Source organism: Manacus candei, unplaced genomic scaffold, assembly GCF_025592945.1.
Source record: "Manacus candei isolate 608988 ecotype Guabito, Panama unplaced genomic scaffold, ASM2559294v1 h1tg000018l, whole genome shotgun sequence".
NCBI classification, from domain to species: domain Eukaryota; kingdom Metazoa; phylum Chordata; class Aves; order Passeriformes; family Pipridae; genus Manacus; species Manacus candei.
In genome coordinates this window covers 3,457,591-3,481,191 of record NW_026138066.1, presented here as the reverse complement: position 1 = coordinate 3,481,191, position 23,601 = coordinate 3,457,591, and the positions used below count along the sequence as shown (strand labels likewise).

Below are 23,601 nucleotides of genomic sequence, written 5' to 3'. Positions count from 1 at the left end.
CTCATATAAGGTGAAAGTTTTTTAAAGGAAGATATCTTACTTCTTTTTCCATTTGAAGTCCTTCTGCTCTGATATTTCTCTCAAATACTTCCCTCTTCTCTGTCTGTGGATTAGATTTTCTATACACAAGGATGTAGTCAATCCGACATTTCCCATCTCTAAAATATAGTCCATTGGTTTTGTTCTTATCAGGTACTTCCTGTAAAGAGAAAGTCAAACAATTCAGTAATGTTAATTTACCTTAGTAATTGCTGCATTGCTGTTTGCATCATCAGTTTTCAGTAATATTCGACAGGAAAGATAAGGAATCAGAACAAGCTGTTCATGTTTTCAGATGCTTTACACACAGTGCCTCTGACGCCATCTGAGAGGAACACAGACTTCCCCACTTCGAAGTCAGGAGGTCTTAGGCAGATGTTTGGTCATATAGGCATGGGATAGGAGAGAATAGAGAACATATGCCAACCTTTCTCCCCCACTACCGTCCATAAGATTAGGAAAACTTCTTACTTATAAAATAGAGCAGAGAATAGTGTTACTGAAGTGTAAATTTAAAATTAACAACTTGGTATTGTAGAATGTCTTTGTACATGTGAAATGAATAGACAATGACGTGAGCATTTACTGTAGCGAGAAACACTAAAACCTGACATGGAGATTTTTGTTGCTTTGCCTCACAGGACACAGACAATATGAAGGTTCTGTACCTACCTCACCATACCTCATCAGACTAAATGCAGAATATTCTTTGCTTAAGGAACAGCTGCGGAAACCCACTGGATTTATTTGGAAAGAATTCCTGGTGTTTGATCTAGCAGTACATAAATACAATAAATATTGTTTCTTGGCTATTTCTTGCAAAAAAATCCCACGCCTGTTCAAATGTTTGATCTGACAGAGAGAAACAACTTGATTTCACTGTTAATAAGAGGCCAAACAGGTCTCTCTCCTGAGATATAAAAGACCAGACTAGTGGTCTTTTTCCAGAAATTCAAGAGATTAAATTCTCTACAGATCCTCCTCACAATTTAACACTACTTCCACATAATACAAGTCCTGCCCAGGGGTTAAGTTTTGACTTTCAGACAAGTCGAATTTTTATGGCAGTTTGCAGGTTGAAGTGTTTCTTACAAAAAATGCACACTGTGAATCATTCGTGGGAACAAACAGCACTCCCTCTGAGTAGTATAATGGACAGGGACCTTCAGGGACCTCAAGATCAGTCCAGCTCTAAGCTGAAGGGAAGGTTAAGCTAATTTATCTCTGTTTTTCCAGAGTTTGCTTCACTACTCCTGCCAGAAATAGCCCAGCCCTATAATATACAATCAATTCTCTGAAAACAATGGATATTTTGCCTTACGCGTCTGGGAGAAGGAGGGAATTTTCAAAATACTTTCTCCACAGGAGAACTGCTTCTGAATTTAAATTACAAATTGAACATTTCAGTAGGAAAAATGATTCTTACAGGGGAAAAAAAGACAAAACCAATATTCTGATTCAAAGAATTTAGGGTAAGATGTCTTCCTCAGCAGGCATTTTGATTAAATGGGAAAACCAATGAAAGCATCCCAAATGTCCCATCCCCTTGGTATATCTGGTTCACTAAAGAAAGAAAAGAATTTTTCTAACATTCTTTTATTACAGTGCCTGACTCCTGACACAACTTAATGCAGACTTGATACAGTGGAACAGTTCCTTGAGCCTGAAAAGAAGGCAAGAAAAAAGATTTAAGCTCTAAGGAAATAACAGTAAAAGACCAATTATATCTATACTGCATATCATGCTGATAAATGTTACTATCAAGATATAAGAAGTATTTTTCATCGAGCATTAAATATGAAAACAGTTCAGGCAGAACATTTTATTTTTTTCCATTAAAAATCTACATCGAGAAGGCATAAAAAAACCCAACTCAAAGGGGTATTTATGTTATTTAAATAAAGAAGGGTGCAGCAGGAGATTAAGAGGCAGTGTGCCAGCTTGGTGGTCCTGGTGTGATTTTTAACCCTCCTGACAAACCGCTCTTCCTGTTCAGTGGTCAGTCACTACATGTACTTTGGCAAGTGGTGTAATAAGAAAGGAACCGCAGAACAAAACCCACGCTGAGGATCTACCATCTATGTAGGTTTAAGGGCTCACTTTGGGCCCACTCTAATCTGGTCCAGGAGACTCACTGGATTTACATCCACAAAGAATCAGGTTTAAACCTAACAGTGTTCCAGACTGCAAGGAAATAATGAGTAGGGGCAATTGAGACAGTCACTTCAAATGTACACTCCTCATCTAAACTCAGACTTGCCCTCTGAGTAGCATACCGTAAGGAATGCCTCCTTCTCTGCATGCAGTAGTGACTCCACTGGAAAAATAGATTTGTCCTTTATGCTTCCTATATCTCTTCTTTCTCTGTAGAAAATTGATTTGCCCTACACTGACTCATCAGTGAATGCAGAATCTTATATTAAAGAGTATCTAAGAGATTTAGCCAAGCTATTTGACCCGTAGGACTTCTTCCCCTGTATATATGACTTCTTGGGGCAGTTACTTTCTCTTGGACTTATGAAGTATTACCAACTACGGTATTGTAATTTTTCACTCAGAAAGATTGCTTAGACACTCTTATCATTACTTAAAGGTCCTTTTCATTTCAGTAACACTGTATGTCAGATCCAGACTGATAAACCCTTCTAGGCTGTTATGGACTCTTGGAAGGAACCCTTTCTCTGGCCCTCTGTTACAGCCTCTAAGGAGACTTTATAGACTGAATCTGGACTTGCAAGAACCCTTGAGGATCTAACATAGTACTAAGACAGTCAGGGCTGGCCCAGCGGTGTCAGGAAATAGCAGCTGCAGGGCTTTTGCGTTGTCCAAGTATTACAGGCTTACACTATTCCAGACAGAGACATTTGTCCTGTCCTTCCTCCAGATAACGCATCTCCCTTACCTGTGTTATGGTGTAAAAATTCGGTTGTCCTAAACTAATCAAAAAAATGTATCTAAAACCAGGTCTGACAGCAGTTTTTGGTGAAAAAGTGGTGTAGGCATGTATGTCAAATCTCCATTCCTTCATCTGAAAAAGGATGCTGGAAGAAAGTGGAAGAACATGGAAGACTTCACTCTAGCAAGAAGCTCAGCATTTTTTTTCTATCTTTACAGCTGTATTTGTAATACGTGTTGTATAATTGGGTACTGTTTTCCAAGGAGTGAAGTAGATTTTATATTCTCACATGCTCAATTGGAACCATCAACATTCATAGACATATGACTCATACAAACAGATTCACAGAATATTCATATATGCTAGGAGAGCTTTAGGTTAAAGGGCTTACCCAAAGTTTCACTATCCAAAGTGAGAGGATTCGAAACCCTAATAGCTATAGAAAGTTTAAATGGAAGTTTTAAACAAAAGTGCAGTTTGGGAAATTGAAGAAATTTGAAACTTTACATGTGAGTCTTAAAAAAATAAATCAGAATGGACTCTAATGCTCACTAATTTAATGATAGATCAGATTCTTTCATCATTCCTAATTATTTCAGCACCTGGTTAGTATCAGCATGGATGCTTAATGAAGGTAGATTCTCGAATGCTAAAGAGGTTGTCTTTTTCTGTTGGTGATGTCTACTTGAAATAAATCCCCAGTATGTGACTTCACAGCTGATGGAGAAAGTTAACACATTCACCACTAACGGTGATAACTTAAGAACTTAAGCAGAAAAAGAGGAACCCAGAATCACTCAGTCTTAAAAGCATAGTTCCAATCAAAGCACAAGTATATTTTCTTTGCATGTTCTTTTTATTCCATTTCTTTTTACCCATTTAGATTATAATTTCATGGAACATGCAGCTTTATTTTTTCCATATCTCTTTACTGGTTGGTATATTCTTCTTGATAGCCAAATATACTTAATTACCTGGAACTTTTCTAATAGTGAAATTATTTAGGCTGCAAAATCAAGTGTTCAAATGCTAGGAAGTAACACAGTTTTCTCTGAAAGCTTATAAAAACCTCTTTCTGTATCCAGTCTGATCATTGAAGACAACAAGGATTTGGTGAAAAGAAATTATGTAGCTAGTTTGCATTCTGATAAATACATATGAGAAAACTGAGCAGAACTTTCAAAAGCTATCATAAGCACCATAAAGAAGAACTGAATTCTTATTCTGCAACATGAATATCTTTTCTCTGTCCGAATCTTCAGTGCAAATTCCAATTTATAAAAGAGACTGTTAAACTGTATTCTGTGTAATGTTAATATCACGGCCCCCAAATATCAACAATTTGATGCTTAAAGTGAAGGCTGTAGAAGCGACTCCTACCATTATGATTTTGAAACTACCTACATTAACTGGAATGCCAAGGCTGGGCCACAGAAGCCATTTAAGCAGAAGTCAAATTTTGTCCCAGCTCCATCATTCTCCCTTATTTGGAGACCGATATAAAATTCCATAGAAAGAAAGGTAGAATGGATGCATACCTGGAATACATTGCTAAATAATTTTTCCTTTAATTTTTACTTTCTTTCTACTGCTACTCAGAGAATAAAACTTCAGTGAAAGTAATACAATATTTTAGTGAAAATATGTTCCTGGACTTAAATTCTAAAGTGTACGCTTAACTGCTATATTGGCATATGTAAAAAGTATTTTGATCAATGGACAAAAAGGGAAATGGGATTTTAAATCTTCTCAGGTTGTAGCTGTGTTTGAATGAAACATAAAACTCAGGGAAAAAAACCAAAAACATCTTTGGCCAAAAGACAAGCTAAACCCCAATCTGGCTTCAGTTAAAGAAGTGTTAATAAAACTCCATCCATAAAGTCTTCATTGGATCTTCTGATTGAGCATGAACAACTAACAGTTGAAGCAAACAACATTTCAGCTTGTCAGCTAAACAAAAGTGATAAGAAACACTCTATATGCCCTTGTAAATTTCTTTGATTGTAGATTCATTTTAGTGATTCAGCCAGAAGTCATATTAAATTATTTCACACCAATGTTAGCTTCCAAACTAGACCAAAGAAACACCAATACATTCAGAGAGACTTTTGCTGGTGCCAGATTCCCTGTCCTGATGACATTAAGGGGGATCTACAGTAACTACTAAACTAAACTGAAAGCCTGAAGGAAGCTTTATCCTTCAAAGTTCACGCTACCACTATATAGTTGTGCTCCCCTATTTATCCATACAAACTATATGACATCCAATGTATCTTTTCCTTCTGGAGTTAAGCAGGGACCAAGTTCTTTGAAAATTTTTTTCCCCACCACCTTATATCTATCTGTGACCTACATTGTTATTTTCCTCAGCTACAGTTATAAAAAAACCTTAAATCTGTTAATTCAATCAAATTCCTCAGAAGTTTCCCCCTTCCCTTTAAAAAACAACAAAGAATAAATCTAAGAGGGGAAAAAAAGATTTTGAAGTATTGTTTCTGCAATATTGTTACATTAACAGCAGCATGCCCTTCTGATAATTTTCTGTTAATTTTTCCTCTCTAACTTACAAAAATCATGTGTCTTTCATCTGTGTTTTTTGTTAAAGACCATATGGTACATGGTCTCAAAAGGTAACATACGAATATCATGTCATATTAACCTATTAAGGTTAATAGGCAAAGAGGCCTCTTTGTAACTTGTATGGGAAGCTGGTGAAGAGCTACGAGTAAAGAAGATGAAATTGTGAGCAAGGTCAAACACATATTCAGGGTGTCCTGAATTTTGCTGCTTTAATTATCTATGTAGACATTCCAGTGGTGCAGCTCTCTATGGGATGAATTTCTAGAACGAAGAAAATCTCTGACTCTCTTCTCAGCAGTGTTTCACAAAAGAACTTGCACCAGAAAACCCTTTTGCTCCTGGAAAAGACATAATCTGTAATGGCATCTTCTAAAATCTATCAAAACCAGTAAATAAAAAACCAGGACCAGGGCAGGGGCTTCAGCAATGTCCTGTGGTTTTCTATGCTTTTTAATTGCTAGTGAGGCCCCTGCCAGTTCTGATCTGTGTCAGTGAGCCCTCTGCCAGAAATTCCTCAGGCACAACTTACAGGTAACATCAGATCAGTCTGGTAAGAAGTCTGGATGTACCCACTTTCCTGAGGTGGGGAAAAGGAGAGAAGTCCCTGGTCTCTTCAATCCCTGAGGAAACAGCCCTAACATCCATAGGCTGCAGGGCACTTGGAGGCAAAATTAAAGGATTTTTAATCCTTTGTGTCTTTCTGCACAAGACACAAAAAAAGAAATTTAGGTCCAGATTTTCATTGTGGGTCCATGATGCTTTGCCTGCTTTAAGACATAATTTTAAAGGGACTATGTGGTGAATGTTTCCTCCCTGGTATGTTCTCTGACACCATTATGCACCATTGGGTCACCACTTCTTCACTGGAAGGGTATGTCTCTCATAATTGATACCCAAGGCTCCTTATGAGAGTTTTATGAAAAATTCTCCTCTGCACCCCTTCTTGTTAGAGGATTAATATAGGGAAAACTTTTCCATCATTTTCAGAAGCAGTGAAGCATTAGACTTGTATAGATGTTTCACTGGGGGTGCATGAAATCAAGACTTTTGAACTGGAGATATTTTATATTTCAGCATTATAATCTTTGAATGGAAAATTAGTCCTCATAGGAAAGGTTAGACACAAGTTGACTTGCAGAAAATGAGATTTTAAATCAAATTACTTTTATTCCCTCTTTCTAATGGGCATTGATAAATATTATACTAATAATTCTGTGTGTTCTTACCTCTCCCACAACTTCCAACCTGCTGGCATCATCAGAAGTACTGGTCAAGTTCCCATGGTGAAGCAGGGAGTCATCATCTTTGGAAGGGCTGTTCACACCTTCTAACTCATCAAAGAAAATGTTGACATCCTTAGCTACTAAAAAACAAAAATAAAAATATACATTCAAATCACCACTGAACCAAATGAAGACATCAAGTATAGCCCATCAATAATCCCACTTTTTAGTTCTCATTTAAGTATTTTAATTTTAAAATCTGATGAGCATTGTTGGATCTCTTTCTTCAACAGTGAGCCACATAAAAATTTAGGACACCACAATACCTCTCTGATGACAAATAAGCAATCTGCTGTTACAATAAAACAGACATTAGCTATTTCCTCAGCTTCTCTTGGGATAAATAATTCAAATCATTACCTTCTAGATGAGTATCATCTCTGAAAATTTCTTACTATAAAGAAGTAGAATTTGACCCTTCTACATGAAATATGAAGTTTGAAGTTGTACAGACCTGTGGGGCAGGCAGAGGTAGAAGACCTTTAAATAAATACTGTTACTTGAAAGGCATTGAGTAAATGAGCCTGGGCAGATATTTGTTTTTGCACAGTGTGGCAAGTTTTGATGCATATAAATCTGACACTTTTAAATCTGCCTACCACATAGCCCTCAGTCTTGCATGAAGCAATCACTTTATTCTACAGAATGCTGTAGTATACAACTCTGATAAAAAGTATAGGTATTAAGGGCCTGGAGTGTCTGTCAGATGGGAGGTGTGGGGCAGGCAGGTGTGCTCTGCACCCCACATGCTACAGATCTGATGAAAAAGGGTGATGAGATGTGTGCGAGGAGAAGAAAAAATTCCTTAGCTGAGGATCAAGCTTCAGCTGTGGATGGACTTCATCTCTCCAACCTTATGCCTCATAGGCAAAATCCAAAATTATGACTAGAGTTGCAAGTGTTAGAAGAGACTCCCAAAGGTCCTAGCTACCAAGCCTCTTACCCTGACTACGGTGGGACCAAATGTCTAATACTCTTTATATACATTTGTCTAACCCCCTATTTCTCACATTTTTTTGCAAACTTAACTGACTTTTGGAATCATTCTTTTGCACAATAAATTCCTGATGCTTTGCTTCTCCTCAGCCACCCTAACTTAGCAACAGGCAATTGTAATTCCTGTTGGTGAGAATCTATGTTAATAGGGAACAGCCAAAAATCCCTAGTTACTACCAGCAACTTAGTTCCATTTTTAACTGCTGGCTGTATGTGTAAAAACCCATTCCCCCACTGTGAAGAGACTGAATAGCTTCCAGAAATTAACAGCCATTAATTGTTCCCAGCCATGATGAGCATTTTGTGACCTTCTTTTTACCTTTCCCTTCTTCAGGGGCCGTAGCCCAGTTTAAGAATCCTTATTAAAATATTACTGATGATACTGACTCCCCAGTCTCTGCAGGTGGCCTATTTTTCACTCTCACATACAGGAGAATGTTTTTTCTGTAATATTCATCCAGAGTTCAAATGTGTTAGTCTTTCTCTGTCAATCATGAATGTGGGGAAGAGTTTCCTCCCTTTTCATATGTCTTTTACAGCATCTGAAGTCTGCTATTACATCTGCAGGTAATAGAAAACCCTATCAAAGTATTCAAGAATCCTTTGTCTTCATTTTCATGTATAAAATATGGACAAGGTTAATGACAGACATTGTACTTTTAATCACAATACTTTTGCTTAGAAAGCCACTAAAAATTTCAGAAACAACAGAAAAGTTCTCATGTCCAAATTAATCCACTATAGATACTAGGCTAATGTGCTAACCTAAGCAGCATAATTTGTAGGAGAGATTCTGAGTTTCTGGTGCTGTTTTGTTTCATGTGATGAGAGCCTGCAGCTCCTCAGTGTCAGTGTGGTTGCATCCAACTTGTCCTAGGGCAAGCCACAGAGGTTTTAGAGATTTATAAGGCAAAAAACAGACTCCAATTTGTAGCACATGTAGCAGTAATATTAAAGAATTTTTTGTCACCTTGATCCATTTCAATCCACCAAAATCATACTAGGGATATTTATAAAAGAGAGAGGAACTGCTGCAAGACAGCACAGTCTAGCCAACTGTCCTTCACTGTCCCCCACTGTTTCAAAGGTCAAGACTGGAAACATTCCACCCCATCAGATAATAATTTGGATGTAGATCATGACCAGATCTTGCATATATGCCCATATGAGAAAAATTTATTTCAATATTCAACGGAAAGAACTACTGAAACAGAAAATATTTTGAATAACTTGAACTTTACTGAACTGAAACCCATCAGAGTGCCTCCATGACAGTGACACATGAATCGGTATATGATTAACACTTCAATATAGGCTGAAAGTAACTGTGGAAAAAACCAAAAAAACAAAAAGAATTAAATAATGAAGCTTTCTGAAGATTATTGAAGACATATATATCTGTTGCAGACAGGGGCCATGAAAGATGTAAAAATTATAGTTTTGCTTGTACGCTATACTTGAGGGAATTTGAACTATCTTTGCCCTGACATTAGGACTATCTTGGTACAAAAGAAGATACCTTTGAGATACTAGAATTGCTGCTTCTTGAAGTGCTTTGGGTTGCAGAATATATGGATTCTAAGGGGATGTGTTGAGATACACAGCTTGGTGTGTAAGTGAATGTGTCTTGGGGCTTCAAGCAGAGAATTACTGAATTATCCTGAGGACTTTTGAGGAGCAAAAAAAATCTTGTTTTAAGGTCACTTTAAAATCCAGCCCATCTCATCAGTGACTAGAAGCTGTGGAAGCAGTGAATCTCAACTGCTTAGTGAAATTAACTACCAGGACTTGCCCAGATTGCCTGCAGTAGAAAACTGCTTATATCAGAAATATGCAGATAATTGACATGTTGGTCAGTGACTACAGAATAGGATAAGTATGAAGAGATGTTCTGAACTATCTCATCAGTGCTAAAGGTGTCTGTTACCTTTTTGCAGTTGCAGTAAAGGTGTGCTGCTGAGGAGAAAGTGAAGCTTTTTACACCACAGTTACTTTGATGTTTTATGTTTTTGAAAATGTGCTCTTAGTATATCAGTCATTGAAACTAAATATGGGGCCCCAACATTTGCTAAGATTATTTTTCTACCCCAAGTCTCATTATATACTTAAAAATAAAATCAGAAAATATTATTCTACAAAACTAAATAAATAATTTATATAGCAAATCCTCTTTGTTTTACATTAATAATGGTGATGGTACTTCCAAGATAACTCTCCTGCTGCCTGAAGGTAGCTCAGCCCCTCCACTCCAATGGACATGAACACCTACATGGCCAAATATTGCTAAAAGCATAATCAGGGCTCCATCTTTTCTGTCCCCTTCAGACCATGATATGTATATACCCACAAATGTCCTTAACAGAATGATATATAATAGTTTTATTATATATATATATATATATATATATGTGCTATTTGGGAGACAGAATGGTGCTACTATATAGTAATGTATTTTTAAGCAGTAAAATTTACCAGGAATACAGAGCAGCATATACATTGCTACAGGAGATATTAAGAATTCTCCCTCTGCTTTTAGATCAGCTTAAATATGCAAACTCTTTTCTCCACCTCTGGAGAAATGTTCTATTTTGCAGAAACAAAATCAAAATGACTTGATAATTCATAATCCCTTGAAGAACAGGAAAAAAAAAGTGAATATATAAATATTTTTATCCCAAATATAGTAGAACTACATATTCTGAAAGCTGAATGCTGAGAAATTCCGAGCAAGAGTCCATGCACAATCTCAATGGAGATTGTGGCACAAGCCACTTCAGACCAAAAGGCTGATATATGACAGGGTTCAAAGACAAGATATCTCCTTTAACTTTCTGAAGATGGATGCTGAAACTGAAGTCCCTAAAAATAAGAACTTTCATAAAAAAATGGGACCTGAACATATTACTGTGTAGCAAGATGGAAAAATGCTCAGAGATCATGTTTCTGTTCATTAATTGTCATTTCATTACCAAATGTCACATCAAACCATAGAGCATACTCTAGCTTTGGATAATACAAGGTGAAAATCAGTATTCCAGAAACTGTTCTTTGGAAGCTTTTAGTTGTATCAGTAACACTGAAAAGTGAATTTCCTCAAAAATTCTTATTGGGAATGTCTATAATAAGTACAGAGGAATTCCATATGTTAATGGCAGTGGAAAAAATGATTGTGTTTAAAAGCAGTAATATTGGAGAATACCCACTAATAAAAACATTAAGTACAAAATAGCTGCTTTGCAGAGACTTACAAAGCAGAAAAGTTCAAGTATAAAAAAAACAAGAACCTTTCTGCATCTTATTGTACTGTATGTTATGTTTTTACAGCACCTGTGTTGATTTATTGGTAAAAATATTTTTCAGCACTCAGTAAAGATGCGGATAGAATTTACCAATTTTTGCTTCAAGGAGGCCATCCTAGAGATACCACACAGTACAGAACTGTTTATCATGTTAAATGTTAAATTCAGTAACTACACATCAGTGTTGGTTTCCAGCTCCCCAGAGCCCCACTGTACCAGGGAGGTACCTTCTGCTGGGGTTGGGACTGCCCCAGTGCCACCCAGCTGTGCTGGGACTGTGGCCTTGGTACAGGCTGTGAGTAGGCATCAACAGGGAATTCTGGTTCCAGTCTGACAGAGTTGCATGCAGAACCTCGACAGCACTGCAGTCTAGTTTTCAAGTTTGGTTTAGATCAGATCCATCATCCTGTTTTGTAATCCCTTAATCTACAGTGTGTTGCCTATAGCTACTTTCAGATTAGTAATTATTTTTTCTAGACTGTTTCTGATACACTACAGATAATTTCTAATATCATGTGGTTGAAAAGAAACTGTTTTACATAAGAACTATCAGAAATCTTTAGAAAAATGTGTCTGAACTACTGTACTGAAATGCAGCAGTTAACCAAAATGCAATAGAAGCGACTTTCATAATAGGAATATAATTGCATAAAAGTGAATAATGAGATGGTAAATCTCTATCTTCAGTTGCAGTCTAAGAGACTCAGTAGGGTAAAAGAAAAAAACAGAGTAGCTTGAGATCAAAATGTTTTCAGTAATTAAACTAAAAAAAAAAATAAATTCTGTTGGATGATCACTCTTGGCAGTCTACCAAACAGAAAGATATGCCAACTAGCTGACACAAGGCACCCTCTGAATAGGGAAATGCTCAGGAATCTTATGTTAGTAAGAAAAAGCATGTGGTCTTTAAAAGCATCATTAGCCTCTTCTAAATTATCATTCAATGCTAACAAATGGGAATAAAAGTAACATTGACTGTTCAGAGCAACTAACATAGACATGTTTATCCTAATTATATGATATTCACAACAGACTGCAGGTGACAAGACACTGCCCTGGACACATAACAAGCCCCTGCAAAGTGGGTTGTGCAGTCACAGAAACTCTTTTGTTTTTGCTGAAGGAAATGTAGCTGAAGGACATAGAGATTAACTTCCCAACAGCACCTGTGTCTGGTCTGGATAAAGAAAAAACACCATCTCCAAGGTTGTAAAAGCTGCATCCTTCTTAAATGGTTTGTAAATAATCCATAAATCAAAACTTTAATTCTTAAAACACTCCCAACTTGAACTGCTTATCCATGTTTAGCTATCATCTATTCAGCTTCTGAAAGAATATATAGTGCCTTTTCAGGCTCTCCAGTCTGCATCCCAACTGCCCCCAGCCTATATCTGGGCTGTACTGGTGTGGAGAAGAACGGAAAAAGCAAAACCTCATATTAAGATTTCCTGATAGGAAAAGCATTTTAAGTTACAAAACACGAAGTTCATCCCAAACCTGCAGCATAAGTAATAAACTGATTCAATTTCAAATTATTACCCTCACCATCATACTAACTCAAGTGTTTTCCTTCCACCCCCAAACAATCAAATCAAATCAGAAACCACCAATCTGATTCTACCACTGTGTGGTTCCCTATTCACATGGCAAAAATCAAGCAGAATTCAGGATTTTATACATTCTTCTTCATCTTTTATCACTCAAAAGTGGAAGTTGCTGTTTCTCACCTTAGAAAATTGCTGCACCAAACACCGAGTTTAAAACAAACCTGGAAAATAGGGAAACCAGGAAGCCATGCCATGCATTTTGATTCTTGCCTTGCATAGAAGTTTTCAAACCATTAGAGAAAATTCTCACTGAAATTCCAGATTCTTTTGGATTCCAGAATTGCATCAATTCTGGATAGGGGGAGTATCTTCCGCTGTTATTAACAGTAGTACTTCTTCTACCACAAGCCTTGAGATCATTCTGAAGTTGGAGTTAAGAAGGGTGAATCAATTAATTCTTAGTCCACAGCCCATTACATGTAAAAAGAGATCATTTTATGCAGCATCTAAGACATGTCAACCTTCACTTGTTGTGACAAGCTCATGACTTCTGCTCCTAAAAATTAACAACTGCAAAAATGTAAATATACCCCAACACTTTGGAACAACTGGAACTTCAAATACGCAACTGCAGCATTTGCTCAACATTATTAGTTTACACTGCCACTTAGAAGTGTAAAGAATTGATTAAAGTAATGGGAATTTTACAATTCCTGATTATGTCTGCATAGAAAATATATACTGCTGGAATCCTTAGACACATAATAATTCAAATCTTACTATTACTTCTCTGACAGTAAAAGATTTCTTAATGGCCTTCAATAAACTGTTGAACTTTCTCAGATATTTTAGTCATACATACTTATTATTCAGTTCATCGCTTTGTAGGTTCCTTCAGCTATAACTTCAGTGCATCTCAATTGAACCTTCTAGCATAAACACAATTTTACATCCACGGAATAACTTACTTTCTTGTATTGCATTAAGAATTTCTGAAAAGTCCACATCTGTCTTCTGTATGTCTGGTTTTATCCATATTTGCGTTTCCAGCTGGTTAACCTGCAAATCCTCTCTTCCTTCTGAAGAAATTGAAGACATTGATGGGGTTTATGACAGCGCAGTAGAAAATGCAGCTAAGAGGGTTTCAGGTGAGGAAGCACACACATTGAATGAAGATATTTCCATTTTTTCTCCTAAGCAGAACCAAATTTTCTTCAAACCAAGCAGTTTCAGATAGAATATGGACTGATTTAAAGCTAAACAACATTCTCTGCTATCAACAATGATGCAGAGTCATAACTAGTAAGTCCCTTGGTCCCTTGTTCGAGTGACCATATGTCACCATGCCATGAGCATCACCTCTACAAAGCTAACTCCCAAATGTGAAAACAGACAAAAGGTGTTATTACAATTGACACAGGAACAACCAGACTAAAATAAAACACACTAACACACAAAAGATGAATTAAGACGCAAGACAGGAAAAAAACCATTCGGACAAAAAGAGCATGGACAGCATGCTTCACCAACAGGCCACCATAAGTTCTCACATGCCAACCTGATGGCATGACATAATCTAGGAAGAAGTCCAGCACTGCAGTGCATTTCAAAGGCATTCACACTTGTATGTGATGCTTGCTGTCTAAAAGCACTGCAGAATAAAAACATATTCTAGTGGGTCGCAGTGTGCAAATCTATTTGCACACATAAATAGACACAAAATTTGCCCATTTCAGTGCTCTTTCAACATGAGGAAAGAAAGCAGCAAGTTTTGAAAACAGACTCTTTCGATGCAGAGAAAGGTGGCTGCCTATCAAGAGTAGACAGGAAAAGGCACTGGGCAAATGGGCTTAAGATGCTGGTTACAGGGTATTTGGATACAGGCAGAGAGACAGAGGGAGCTACTGGGAATACATCTGGTTTTTAAAGAGTAGCATGAAAACCTTTCACAAAGGCATCTGTTAGAGATCATGCTCTTGAGCAACTAATGCACAGAGTTAGCAGAGAGCTGCAGTGGTCAGGAAGATTTATCTGGGAAAAGACTTCACAACAAAAAGGCCAAGGTGGAAGAACAAACCTTCAGGTCATTTAGATCATTACTGTGCTTCACTAGATGCTATCACTCATACTTTTGAAAGAGTCATTTTCCTTTTATCTACAGTTGCCTACAGCAAGATGGTCTTATTTTGAATTCCCTCCTAGCCCATTGTATCTTCCCCTTCTCCTTGCCAAATAACTACCTCACTACTGCCTTGACAAGAGCTATGAATTATATTCCTGGGCACAAAATTACTCAAACCTCTTTTAAAGGCCCTTCTTCACTTTTTGGAAATACAGGACTCAAAACGGGTACACTTGAGTCACTTTTTCTTTTTTATTTTTCTGTTGTTTAAGTATTATAAATTCAAATTGTCTCATGCTTTCTTCAGTGTATTCTTTTGTTTCACAGCAAAGACCCGCTACTAACATAAGAGACAACTCCCCTTGTAGATTCCTGAAAAGCCATCTGTCACAGCAGCAGCAGGAGTCAGCATTTAATGATGTAGAACAAAGAGAATTTCTTAAGTGAGACAACTGATTATTCATACAATAGCAGCCTAGGGAAATCTGCTGATGGCCTCAGAGATGAGAGGCTAGGATTTGCCCCAGAAGAGAATTCTAAGGACCAAGGAAAAATACTCCAGCTGCTGAAAAATACATAAAAACAATAGGACAGATGTAGAAAACTAATCAATGGACAGAAATTCAGTTAAGTACCTTTGCAAGTGATATCATTCTGTTTCTTCTTAAATATTCAGCTACCTCTTTTAACATATACCATTACATACTTGTATCCTCAAATCCAACAGCCTTTCTTCTGCATTTCAACCCTTGTTAGAGCAAATTAACGACAATACTGACAAATATAAAATGCCCTTTCTTCCCCCAAACCCTTCATCCTTGTTACACTCAAATCACTGCTCCTCAGGACAGATGAAGGTAGCAGGATCACTGCAGCATATCCAGCAGATCTGAACTTATTGGGCCATGGTGAAAGAAGTGGCAATCAGTCAGCTATTGAGGTCCAAAAGTGCTGATATCTGATGGACTATCTATCCGCAAGCCTGCTAATAAAATTAAACTGTTGAAGAATGCACAAAGACAATTTCAAAGCCACTTTTTAGTTAATGAAAAATACTGTCTAGGAAGTGATCAGAAAATGATCAGCCTAAACTTGACTGCTGTTCAGACTATGAAATCAAGACAATTTTGCTGCATTAAAATTTCCTCTACTGTATTTGATTCTCTCGCAGTATAGGGAGGTTTCAGTAGTCCATAGAAATTACAGTGTTCTATGCTTGACTGATTCACAGTAGCATTAATATCTAGCCTCGTTGCAAAAGTATCAGATCAACAACAGCATCCAGTCTGATTTTACTCAAAATTGTAGGCATACTCTTCTACTAATCATTTGTGGTATAACACATGGCTAATCACAAACTTTCCTTCATCAACACAAGGGAAAAAGAAATTTGTCTACCAACAACATATCTTTTAAGTAAGGAATTGCAGGAATGCTTTCTTCTACCATGATCTTCATTGTGTCAATAAACAGACTTGGATTAGGGCACATATGCTTCTACTCTCCTGTGAGTGAACATACAAAAACATAGCTATCAAAGATCATTATCACATGTGTTCAAACACTTGTCCGCATTTGAAAAATCTAACTACTTATGAATGATAAATCCCTTAGTTACCATCTACCTTTAATAATATCAAGAGCCATTAGCAGGCAATTCATAAAAGGCAGGAGAAGAAAATATTTCCTGAGTAAAAAGTTTATTGCAAAAAACTTGCCAGCTCTCAAGTCAGTTACAAACTGGAACTGAAGAATGGAAGCAATATTTATATATGATTGTGTAAAAATAGTCTTTCTCGAATTTTAAATTTGTCTTTGAGAAAACCCCACAAGCAGCAAGAATCCTGCCCCTAATACTGGTGCAGTTGGCCTTTCTTATACAGCCCTGCAACCTACTATAATCACCAAAACCCACTAAGAAGAAATAGAGTACTTTGTCATTAAAATGCATGGACTAGTCTTGGACTGTTCACACAGGATGCCTACCCAAAAGAGGTTGTTTTCAGCAACTGGACTTAAGAAGAGTCTCCTTCACAGGCAGTAGGAGAGCATCTGAATAGCAAGGGTCATAATTTTTCAGGCGTTCTGGCAGCACAAAAGGCCTTGAAAATATGTGTAGTTTTGATGACCCTTAATAATCTTTCAGTCTCATCAAAGTGCAAGCTACCTTTTTATACCATTGGTCTAACAGATGTTTGATTCCTTTTATGTGTTGGGTGCATTCCTAAAACAAGGTCTAAATAAAGTACCAAACTGTAGTAAAATCTTTTTTTTCCTATTTTAAGTACCTTGACTGTAATCAGTAATGAAGAAGGCCTCCATTGGGCCTCTGAAGCACAACGTGGTACAAAACTGCATTCCCAAAGGATATAAATATTGTGCCTCTGTGGAGTTATCCAGCATGCAGAGAACACATCTGCTTTTCTGAGACATTCACCCACTCATGGCACAGGGACAGTCAGCCTGCTGCATGACTCAAAGGGGTTCTCCTGAGAGAAAAAGAACTGATCAAAAATGATACCACCTTTTTGATTTGTTCCTGCCCTTATGTGTGATGTAAGATGTGATGTTGAGTATTATACAACTCTTTTGGGCTTTTCTTGGCACCACAGTACATTGCAATGTTTGGAATTTCTAGTGCGTTCTTCAGAACCCTGGAAGCAGTTACCTGTATCGTATCTACTCTCCCAAGGAGTAAGCCCCTCTCATAATTTTTTGGGTTTGTTTTTGGTCTTGGTTTTGGTTTTGGTTTTTTAATTGGTTGTTGTTTTTAGTTGTTTAGTTGGTTTTGATTTTTCATTTGTGGTTTTTTTTGGTTTATTTTTTTTGTTTTGTTGGGTTTTGGTTTCATTTGGTTTTTGTTCATTTGGGGATTTTTAATTATAAAAAATGTCTGGCTTAATTTTGAGATATCAGAATGAACCAGCAGGCTTGGTGTTAGGAAGGAGGTCTTGAAATGTCCGGGACCGATGCAAATCTTTCGTGGAAATTAATAACACTATGCAGCCCTATTACAGTCAAATCCCTTTTCTGATTTTAAAAGCATCTCTGACAAAGTAGAAGCTAGTTTGTTCCATCTTTTGACAGTCTTCCTGCAAGAATCTTTCTTTGGAATACATGAAACATATTTAACATTAGAAATAGAATCTTACATAATACTAACTCCCTTTAAGCAAGAAATGTAGAGTCAAGAAAAAACCACATTTTTCAGTCAAGCATTACAGGAATATAATAGCTGATTATTCGAAGTCTCTCGTTGTTTCTTGATTATAAGCTATTTTTTAAATGAAACTTTCTCAGAAACATTGCATAATTTTATATATGTTCTATTTTCATCATAGAGTGGTCAAGAATCTTCTTAGTTATTTTAAGACAGCTACAGTACACTGGTCTTAGAACATTATAACTTTGCCCTGGGATCAGTGTGTTTACTGCTAAGTTGGTTCCTGTTTTTTCCCCTTGAAAGAAATTCTCTGATGGTGGAAAGATCAAGAACATCCACAGAGAGCAGCATCTTGCACCCTTTGCAAGGTGACTACATATTGTAAACTAACAACATCCAGGAGTATTGAAATCTGAGGGTGAACTATACTGAATTTAAAGTAACCATACATAATCGATTGCAAGAGTGACTGAAAGACTGTTTTATAACAGCAAACAGGAGACTGATCAAAGCAGGAAGGAAAAGAAATAAGTCTTTCAAAAGACTAGAGTTTAAAAACACATAGTCCCCAGAGAAGCAGAGCATCGTCAAAGCTACCACTTAAAATTATTAATATTTTTGAAGCCCCTGATTGAGGACATGCTCAGGTCCCTCCCAGGTAGGCTCAGTACCCATGGGTGTCACATGCAGCACAAATTGATACAGAGGGATGTGATTTCTGCCTACATCAAATATATTTAAATTAAACAAGACAGATAGCATTGAAAAACAGGGCTTTTTATGCTACCTTTTTTTTTTTTTGGTTGTTAGCATGCTGTTGTAAAACTCTTCTCCCAGCTGCTAGAATGAACATTCTAGGAGACTTTATACCTTAGGATCAGGAATTTTCAAAGAAGTGACTTTTGTCCTAGAAAAGTAAAGGGGTGGATTAAATGGGCTGAATGACTAAGCAAAATGATAGAAGATTTTGAGCTCTGCATCATCTGCTTGCTAGTTCAGCTCCTGATTTCAAAGTACTACCTAATGACCACGTGGTGACCTGTCGCTCAGCCCAGTGACAAAAGGTCCTCATTGTAATTGAGACAAACTTCTTCTCATTAGGAGCTTTGCAGAGGTTCCAAAGCACCAATAGTCAGGAGAATGAACCGTCTCTGTGTTCAGCAGGGAGGTATTTCCAGATCATGCTTGAAGTACCAACACAGGAGAAATTTTGCTTGGTGCATTGAACTTGCATTGTTTTGAATGCAGACAGTAGAGAAAGAGAAATGTTAAATATGCAGGCTGGTTTCTTTGACATTAATGTCCCTTCTGCATAGGGATATTTCTTGTAAATATGTTTTTTTATATACATATATAGGAAAATTAGCTTAGTGAGAGAAATACTAAACTTTTTGAAATCTGCTTGCTTTTTCTATGCTTCATTCCACATGAGAGAAAGTTCTATATATATCCAGCAGAAAGCTTATTGAAACAGATTGTTCTGCTAATAATGTTAGACAAGATAACAGCATTACTGTCAGTGAGAATTCAAATTTCCAGGTGAATTTATATCAGCCATTCCCACACCATGCATGAATTTGCTGCCAAGAAATACTTGCATGATAGAGCTTTCTGGCAGAATTAGTTGCAGGATTTTATTCTTTTGATCTGAGAGAGATGCATGCCATGTGTCCTGCCAGTCATCAAAGAAAAGAAAATGGGATTTAACCAACAAGTCACATCTAACTAACACATATCTTCTAAAGACTATTTACAACCAATTGTGAATGCTGACAAACATAGGCACACTTTGCGATGAGAAAAGGATATGTTTTGCACAGTAAATTATCACTGTTGAAAGATTCAGTTCTAGTTTTCCTGATAATTCAAAGTTCATTAACTTGTGACTAAGCTCATTAAGCACACATTTCCTTTTTTCCTTTAATTTTAGTTGCCACAGTTTAAGGAATCATGTATTTTTACTTACTCCCAAGTCAATTGTTCTGTTGGCCAACACCACTAGCTCCTCTTTCTTATTTGCAGGCTTAGTAACTACAGTCATCAATAAAAATGTTACAGTTTGATAACTAATTAAAAAAAGAGAACCCAAAATAAAGAAAAACATGGTAAGTAAAACATGCCTTCCTTTAAAATTTGTAATCTATCAGAGACTACTTGTCACAAAAGGCAACAGAGTGCAAAAAATGTTTCTTACATAATTCCAATGAGCCCAGGAGACCTTCACCATAATGCCAGAAAGGAGTCCTTTCAGGCACATAAAATTCTTTCAAGTATCGTGGATATACCTGTATCATTTAATGTAGCAAGGAATGTCCATTCCAAAATGTACAGTTCTTTGCCTTTGAAGGGGATCTTTTTTGAACAGTAAACTCTTGAAAGCAGAATATTTTTATGTGTTTCCTGGAGTGAAGACTCTTTACATGGTAAGTAAATTTTAGAAATAAATTATTTCAAAGACAACCATTACTGTTGGTTGTTAAGACTGTCTACAGAACTAAGTTGTACAAGTGATATAAATTACTATCTAAATTAATATATATAAACTTTCATATAATCTTTGAAATGCAATAGGGTTTTACCAGAAACAGAGAGAAAGAAAATCTTGCTGGGGAACCTCTGAATCCCTGTTATTACAAAAGAGGTAACAACTATTAGGAAACATTGCAAGTACAGAATAACTAAGAAGATTCCAGAGTTTCACACAATGAAAGAATTCACTTTACTGCTGCTTAGACTTATTAAATAAGACATTTATTCCACAGCCAGCAAATTTAGTGACTCCTAGGGAAATTAGGTTTGACAAGTTCTGTAGAATCTGAAAATAAAGGAATTTGTCACCAAGAGAAAGAAGTAAGGTAACATTGTTCTCTTATGGAATAGATTAACTATGGAAAGAGCAGACAGAAACTCAGAAACTGAAGTCCTGCTTATCACACAGCAAAGGTGCAATGCTGCCAGATGAGAGTAAAGCTTTTTTTTTTTGTCTGCAGATTTGCCTAACCCTGACATTGAGGGAACGGACTGGGACGACAATTTAACCTCCTCTACATTTGTTCAGTACTTTGTTCTACTGCTCTTACAGACAACCTAAATGATGATTACCATTGCTTTCAAAATGAGCCTTCTGTGTGCACCACAGACATATTGATTCTAAACCACTTTCTCATGAGAGTTGTACCAATTCACTGCAGCCAAAGGTCTGCCACAAGCACTTCAAACTCTGTACTTCAGTAGCCTTGTACCTCATTAGCCACAACACACCACAGCTGCTCACATAACTGGAAGATGATAATTGGAGGTTTCTCATAATCAAAAACATACTGTCCTTCCCCAGTATTGGAAGGAATGTATTAATGTCATTACATCTAAACTTGCCATCTGATTCCTATACTTGTTTTAGCTTTCCTTCTGTCTAAGACAAAGTTCCCTCATATGGGTGCATCTGCAAAGGCGTCCAGAGTCTTCACTTCACTGTTAATACACATTGTCTTCCACTTGTTCTCCATTTTCCTCTGTGTTTTGTTTCAGTTCCTTGATACTTTTTGATCTGCTTAAAATCAGAGCTCAGAAGCTGTGGTTCTGCTTATGGCTGAGCAGTACTTATTTGCAAGCTTGCACAATGCAACTTTTAAAATTTAATTTATTTTTAAATAAGGTGGAGTACAGACAACTCACAGCTCCCTAGCTGCTCTAACATCCAAATTAATATAAGAAGCCATGAGCCTCAGCCTCCTTACCAGTTACAAATAAAACTGGCAGGGAAGTAAGTTGAAAAGAATGCTGTAACACTAAACAATATCTATTGTTCCTCCTCCTTAGCGTGTAGCTACCTATGAACTTCATTCAAAGGAAACATCTGTCAATCGAATAGAATTTATGATAGATAATAAAAGGTGTCATTCTGGAAAGAAGAAAGGTGGTGAAAGGTAACAAAGCGCTGTGAAGAAAACAGCAGTAGTGTGCTATTAAAGGGAGAAAATACACTCAACTATCATTTTATCAAGGATCTTTTCTTTCCATGGTTCTAGCCTCTCTGACTGATAAGAATTAGAAATGTCATTTTAAGTCCTCAAAATACCTTACTGTAAAATCTATTATGCTAGACTGCCTTCATGTTTGGGGTATTTGTTAACCGGAGAAAGGAAATTTCAGACTGAATATAATGTACACTACTCCAACAGTGAGACCTACTTGATTGTGATAACAGCACTCAAATAGAAGGAAAAACCCAATTTGTATGAACTATTTAAAATTAGACTGAACAAAAACCTATGAATGTACTACATGCAATAGCAGGAGGATAGCTTAGAAAACACTGGTGTAAGATCTGGTACCTGTCATTAATATACATAAGGACATTTCCCTTCTAAAATATAAAAATCTTTATGATATCTTAGATAAAATATTGCCATTGGATAACTAGTGTATTAAACTAATTATGAAGCTATAGCTGTTAATTTGTGACTGAGTTAGAATGAAAAATATATGATTTTCAGTTTAAATTGGAATTTTCTATTAGGAGTGTTATTCATTACTGTTGCTGCCTGCCCATAATCTTTCTTAGACTCTACTTGCATATAGCTCAAATGGTTGCAATTTAACCTGGACACAGACAGAAATTCAGTGCTCTTATAGAGAATTAAAAAGTTAGACACAAATCGTAAGAAGGTTATTTCATTCCAGATGAAACAGTGGCACTGTAAGTTAGTTAAGAGAAGACTCCTGTCATACAAAACACTCATAAAAATCTGCAGCCTTTAAGGCTGTGGGTACTATTAACTCCTCAACTTCAGTGAGGCTCATTAATCTAAATGCCTCCCTGAACCAAGCTGCCAAGCATGTTCTCAGTAAATCATAGATGCTGTTATTGTCTAAAGACCAGAATATGAGAGATAAAACTAATCTCATACACTGAAAGCTAATTCCTCAAAGAATCATCATCTAAATGATGGTAACTGATAAGCTCCATTTTAAGAAACCTCTGGGGTCTACCTAGAAAGGGATCTTTTTCTCAAGCCGAAGCCAGCATATGCTGCTTGTACATTATTTAGTAGTAAAGCACAGGCCATGCTTATCAATACGTAGATGTAGAATGTGTAGCATCTTAAAGAGAACATTGTTATTGTGCATATTCAAGATACTTTTTGTGACAAACTGTGATGCAGGGTTTTTTTGTCAATCTCTTACCATGCTGCAGACACGATTATATATCTTTAGCAACAACAAAATTTCTTTAGTAGTAATTTCTGTACTTCAAAGAAAATAACAGAAGCTGAAAAAACAGGACAAACAAGTGAACAGAAGAACTGAAATAAACAAAGCATATGGTTATGAGTCACTGTAAATTCTTAATTAATCTCTGTTGACAAAGATATGGTGACTAAATAGTATGGGTGCATAAGACTCATGGCAGTAGACCTGTATAGCAACCCACAACAGATAATCTAAAATTTCAGCTTCTACAAAAATTAAGCCATTTACTAGATCTTCAAGGTAAGGGGAACACACTAATGGTTTTGCAGGCAGAACTCTCTGTCTCACACAAATAGACTGTCCCCTGGCACCCAAGTAGCTGCATACAGCATGTGTCGTGTCCTTTCCTGGGCAGCAACACTGAAAGATTATTGAGACCCTCCAACACAGAAGCTACAAAACTGACTTCATGGGCAGCCTTAG

General features: G+C 36.8%; 1 protein-coding gene across 6 annotated transcripts in view; it reads right to left on the bottom strand.

Moving 5' to 3' along the window:
• ANO4 (anoctamin 4) overlaps positions 1–23,601 on the bottom strand; it is a 165,976-nt gene that overhangs the window by 84,196 nt on the left and 58,179 nt on the right. For 4 of the 6 annotated variants that reach the window (XM_051784856.1, XM_051784855.1, XM_051784858.1 and 1 more), the window contains exons 3-5: positions 13,609–13,719; positions 6,742–6,878; positions 41–199 (exon numbers count right to left, since the gene is read on the bottom strand). In XM_051784856.1, coding sequence (XP_051640816.1) covers positions 41–199; positions 6,742–6,878; positions 13,609–13,719 — 407 coding nt within the window. The remainder of the gene's footprint in view (positions 1–40; positions 200–6,741; positions 6,879–13,608; positions 13,720–23,601) is intronic. The other 2 variants (XM_051784859.1, XM_051784860.1) reach the window with 2 other exon arrangements.